This window comes from Ciona intestinalis, unplaced genomic scaffold (assembly GCF_000224145.3).
Source record: "Ciona intestinalis unplaced genomic scaffold, KH HT001222.1, whole genome shotgun sequence".
In the NCBI taxonomy this organism is placed as follows: domain Eukaryota; kingdom Metazoa; phylum Chordata; class Ascidiacea; order Phlebobranchia; family Cionidae; genus Ciona; species Ciona intestinalis.
In genome coordinates, this window is record NW_004191543.1 from 1 (window position 1) to 5,536 (window position 5,536).

The following is a 5,536-nucleotide window of genomic DNA, read 5'->3' on the forward strand; positions in this document are numbered from 1 at the left end:
CAGATGGGGTGGCTAGTTTCACTTGTGCATGTGTTAATGGGTATACAGGAGCTGACTGTTCAACAAGTAATTTACTTTTTCATTTTCCATTTTAACTGTTTACCTAGCATAGTACTAAACCTTTTTTTACAGACATAGACGACTGTGCCTCAACACCTTGTCTTAATGGTGGGACCTGCCACAGATGGGGTGGCTAGTTTCATTGGTGCATGTGTTAATGGGTATACACGGGAGCTGACTGTTCAACAAGTAATTTACTTTTTCATTTTCCATTTATAACTGTTTCCCTAGCATAGTATAAAACCTTTTTTACAGACATAGACGACTGTGCCTCAACGCCTTGTCTTAATGGTGGGACCTGCACAGATGGGGTGGCTAGTTTCACTTGTGCGTGTGTTAATGGGTATACAGGCCTAAGCTGTCAATCAGGTAATTTATGTTAATGTTGTTTTTGTATTTTCATGTTGTTATTTTACCATTGAATTTTATTTTGTTTTATTTAGATATTTTACGCTGCTACCATTGTTAGTTCACACTATATTGATTGTATTTGACACTTAGCATTAATTGCTCCAATCCGGTAGTTACTTATTATTTCTCTAAATGGACAGCCATAGCTTTTTCTACAATTTTACATATGTAGTAACTCGTAAGCGGTCCCGATACGTGTGGAGAATGATTTTTTCAATTTTATTTTTAGACATCAATGAATGCACTGCTGTAACCCACATGTGTGTTCTGGGTTCTACTTGCATAAACAATCCAGGGTCTTATACTTGTCAATGCCCTGAGGGTACTTTTGGTGATGGTATAACAGGATGCACTAGTGAGTCAAGTATTTGGATCTATTTTAAGAATGCTGTTTGCTTAAGTTTATCGTAACTTATATGCTGAGTTTAATGAAACAGAACAGCTGTGTTATAACGACTGTCATTGCCCCGCCCTGCGAGGATAAATAAGTTACATACGTGGTAACTTGTAAGCAGGCACGAGGTGTATGAAACAGAACACCTGTGTTATAACGACTGTCATTGCCCCGCCCTGCGAGGATAAATAAGTTACATACGTGGTAACTGGTAAGGCGAGCACGAGGTATATGAAACAGAACACCTGTGTTATAACGACTGTCGTTGCCCCGCCCTGCGAGGATAAATAAGTTACATTCATTGAACAAATTTCCCCCAGACATCGACTACTGCCAAGGTGTTGACTGCGTAAATGGAAGTTGTGTTAACTTACCGACATCTTATGAGTGTCAATGTAACTCTGGTTGGACGAAATCACCCGGAGGCGCAGTATGTGACACCGATGTTTTGGAATGTACGCTAGATCCGTCCAGGTGCAACAACGGGCAATGTATTGAACAACTCGGATCCTTCTCATGTTCGTGTCAAGCAGGATGGGAAGGTAGGGTTTGATATAAACCACGTAATATAAACCACATGCGTTTGTGACCTTGCGCAAGACAAATAATGAAATTGCTTATTTGGTAACTCGTAGGCAGACATGAGGTATATAAAACAGAGCACTTGAGTTATAACGACTGCTGTTGCCAAATAAAGGCAAATAATTTCATTATAACCTCATTATGATGTCATACTAGGTTCTGCGTGCAACACGAACATCAACGAATGTTCGGGAAATATGAACAACTGCGATGGCAACGCAACTTGTACGGACACCGCTGGATCGTTCACATGCGCTTGCAATGCAGGTTATCGGTAAGTTGCTTCATTATGTTGCTACTATAGGTTTCGAGGTTTAAAAGGTCCAAGGCTCACTGTGGTGGCTGAGATTCACTGTGTGTTTTGTAACTGGAGGCTCCCAGGTTCAAGGCTCACTGTGGTGGCTACGATTCGCTGTGTGTTTTGTAACTGGAGGCTCCCAGGTTCAAGGCTCACTGTGGTGGCTGCGATTCACTGTGTGCCTTGTAACTGGAGGCTCCCAGGTTCAAGGCTCACTGTGGTGGCTACGATTCACTGTGTGCCTTGTAACTGGAAGGTTCCTGGTTCAAGGTTCACTGTGGTAGCTAGAATACCAGATACATTATTAACTTTCATATATTAACCCAACCATCAACATTCCAGGGGCGATGGGTTGACTTGTTATGAATATATTTTGTTCCTACTTCCAAACCCTACTACGATCACTAATCGAAATCGGAACCGCCGAATACGGTTCGAGTAAGTTGAAACAAACGTTATATAGTTTTATGTGGGCCATATTGAATGGTACAGGTCATATTCAACTTTTCTCAAAATTTGATCTTTTTTTTTATTTTAGTTTTTAAATTCTTTTTAAAAGTTGAGACCTCATATTAAACTCTTTGGGCAAATTCTTCTTTTTATATGTGTTTTTAACCATTATATCTATAATAATTATATCTATAACCAACCTCAATGAACCGATCTCTCCAGCATCCCAATCCCGTTCGGAAGTGAGTTCTTCGACTCATTGTTCATCAGTGAGAACGGAGTTATCTTATTCTCAAGGAACAACCAAAACCGAGTTCGAAACGCAGAGTTTGCGACGCCCATACAAAACCCATCAGGAAACATTAGGTTTATTGCTCCATTCTGGGACAACTTGGCTGGAGGGACGCTCAGGTTTCAGGTAATTGTGGAACCCTAGTGGCTTGGTGGTTACCCATCCACATTGTAATCAAAGGATGCTGGATTCAAGGCTCGACACTGCTACTGTTGTGCATGCGTCCTTAAACAAGACTTATACTAGTAACTGCTGTAACCCGGTTGGGACTAATGGTTTGTCCAACTGTCAGCCATACAAAAAAGCAATCTCCCACGAAGTTACATACGTGGTAACTTGTAAGCGCTTATAGGTGTATGAAACAGAACGCATGTGTTATAACGACTGTTGTTGCCCCGCCATGTGAGGATAAATAAGTTACATACGTGGTAACTTGTAAGCGTGCACGAGGTGTATGAACAGAACACCTGTGTTATAACGACTGTTGTTGCCCCGCCATGCGAGGATAAATAAGTTACATACGTGGTAACTTGTAAGCTGGCACGAGGTGTATGAACAGAACACCTGTGTTATAACAACTGTTGTTGCCTGCCATGCGAGGATAAATAAGTTACATGCGTGGTAACTTGTAAGCGGACACGAGGTGTATGAAACAGAACACCTGTGTTATAACGACTGTTGTTTCCCCGCCTTGCGAGGATAAATAAGTTACATACGTGGTAACTTGTAAGCGGGCACGAGGTGTATGGAACAGAACACCCGTGTTAAGGTGTCACAGTATCCAGCATGCGAATTCGCTTGGAAAGTCATATGCAAACCCATTACCGATTTCTGCATGCAGAAGCGAAATCCGGACAAAACGTACGAATTCCGGATACTGTGTACAGCCACCTTTATAACGACTGTCTTTACCTCACCATGCGAGGATAAGTTATGCTAAACACAATCAATTTAATCTTGTACATAATACAGTTGGATCAAAACTCGGCCGGCATCGGCAACACAACATGTGACTTGCCGCGCATCAATGATTTGATTAGGAATCATCTTTCAATCAATTTTACCGCCAAGATGGTTCTTCGTATTGAATGGGACGCTCTGACCATCTTCCCCCCATCATTGTATCCAAACAGTGTAAGTTGTCGTCATTATGTGATATCTGTAGTTATTGCAGCCGTGGTACATAATCTTCACCATAGATTTAACAGAAGTTGGGTTCAACAGCCTTGCTTTTTAACTGACTCTCTTTCCCACAACTTTATCCATAGCTTCTTTCAACAACTGTTGTTTTCCTTCTCTTTATCGATTTTGAAGAGATGAACAAAAATTATATTGTGTTATAAATAACAAACCTTGTTAAAACAGGCCAGCACATTCCAAACCATCATTCTTTCCGACGGTTTGAAGACGATTGTTCTGTTCGCTTACCAAGGGGGATTAATGACTTACGTGCCCGATTCCACACAGAGAACCGCCAGCAACGTAGGGATGGGTTTCTACAATAACTTAGGATCGCAACATTACTCAACTGGGAACTATTTCCCACACCTTGGTTCAAATATTGGTGAGACGACATATTACTACAATCACCCTGCTTATTACGACATTCTATCTGTGTTGCGCATAATATGTCTTAATTTTTTTAATCTTACTTTGACTCCACAGGGAAATGCCCATAATTAATTATGTTTTACTAATATTGCATGGCGCTGTGTTGTAGTGGTTTTGAGCTTTTTCACTAAAAGAAAAAAGATATTAGGTTTAACAGCAATTGCTCCAACCTAGTGTAAAAAAAACATAAAATAATTACTTACAAAGTTACATACGTGGTAACTCATAAGCGGGCACGAGGTGTATGAAACAAAACACCCGTGTTATAACGAATGTCGGTGCCCCACCATATGAGGATAAATAAGTTACATACGTGGTAACTTGTAAGCTGGCACGAGGCGTTTGAAACAGAACATTGGTTTTACAACAACCAACGTTGCCCCCACCACCTGGCAATATAAAAATCACATTGAATATTCCGCATAACCATAACCTCATACACCACAGGTACCAATGGTTTATACTTGTACTTGTTCGACCCCGGCACTACGAGAGAAACTTCCTGTATCAACTGGTACAACACTCAATCTCTACCCTGGATCACACCTTTCCGATTCTCGTGTCCTTGGACTTTGTTCCAAATGTTCAGAGACCGCAGATGGTTGTATCAATTCCGTGCTGATGTGTTTAAACAATCCTACCCAAGCTATTTCCGACGAAGTCAGTTTAAATTAATATACTTTGGGCTAAGTGATGAGAAAGCTAAGGCAGTGTTATAACTCAATAGTGAGCATGAGGTGTTTGAATACACCATGTGTGTCTGGTGTATAAGAAGACACCCATGTTATAACTCGATAGTAAGCATGAGGTGTATGAAAACACCATGTGTGTCTGGTGTATAAGAAGACACCCATGTTATAACTCAACAGTGAGCATGAGGTGTATGAATACACCATGTGTGTCTGGTGTATAAGAAGACACCCATGTTATAACTCAACAGTGAGCATTAGGTGTAGGAATACACCATGCGTGTCTGGTGTATAAGAAGACACCCATGTTATAACTCGACAGTGAGCATGAGGTGAATGAATACACCATGTGTGTCTGGTGTATAAGAAGACACCCATGTTATAACTCAACAGTGAGCATTAGGTGTAGGAATACACCATGTGTGTCTGGTATATAAGAAGACACCCATGTTATAACTTGACAGTGAGCATAAGTGAATGAATAAATATTAATTTATTATTTAGATTCTGTATGTTTCCAACGAACATTTGGATTGATCGGATCACCTGCCGGACCTCGTTGCTGCTACCATACCCACTCTGGAGCTTTCCTGGTGGGATCCCACAGTCACTACGAACTATACCAATTCCCCAGCTTTTTACCACAATCCAACTACAACGCATCATACAACAGCTACTTAAGTAAGTTTGCCTACAACATCAACAATGCTGATGCTACCCACACAACTTACTCTGTTAAATCTCTTCAC

General features: G+C 40.9%; 1 protein-coding gene across 1 annotated transcript in view; it reads left to right on the forward strand.

Annotated features, from left to right (window-relative positions):
* Window positions 1-6: 6 nt before the first annotated feature.
* LOC113475724 (mucin-4-like) overlaps window positions 7-5,536 on the forward strand; it is a 10,149-nt gene continuing 4,619 nt past the window's right edge. Inside the window, exons 1-11 of the mRNA XM_026840365.1 lie at window positions 7-66; window positions 316-429; window positions 701-826; window positions 1,186-1,407; window positions 1,604-1,721; window positions 2,088-2,183; window positions 2,418-2,613; window positions 3,460-3,621; window positions 3,853-4,051; window positions 4,546-4,758; window positions 5,292-5,468. Of these exons, the coding sequence (XP_026696166.1) occupies window positions 730-826; window positions 1,186-1,407; window positions 1,604-1,721; window positions 2,088-2,183; window positions 2,418-2,613; window positions 3,460-3,621; window positions 3,853-4,051; window positions 4,546-4,758; window positions 5,292-5,468 (1,480 nt within the window). The 5' untranslated portion in view covers window positions 7-66; window positions 316-429; window positions 701-729. The remainder of the gene's footprint in view (window positions 67-315; window positions 430-700; window positions 827-1,185; window positions 1,408-1,603; window positions 1,722-2,087; window positions 2,184-2,417; window positions 2,614-3,459; window positions 3,622-3,852; window positions 4,052-4,545; window positions 4,759-5,291; window positions 5,469-5,536) is intronic.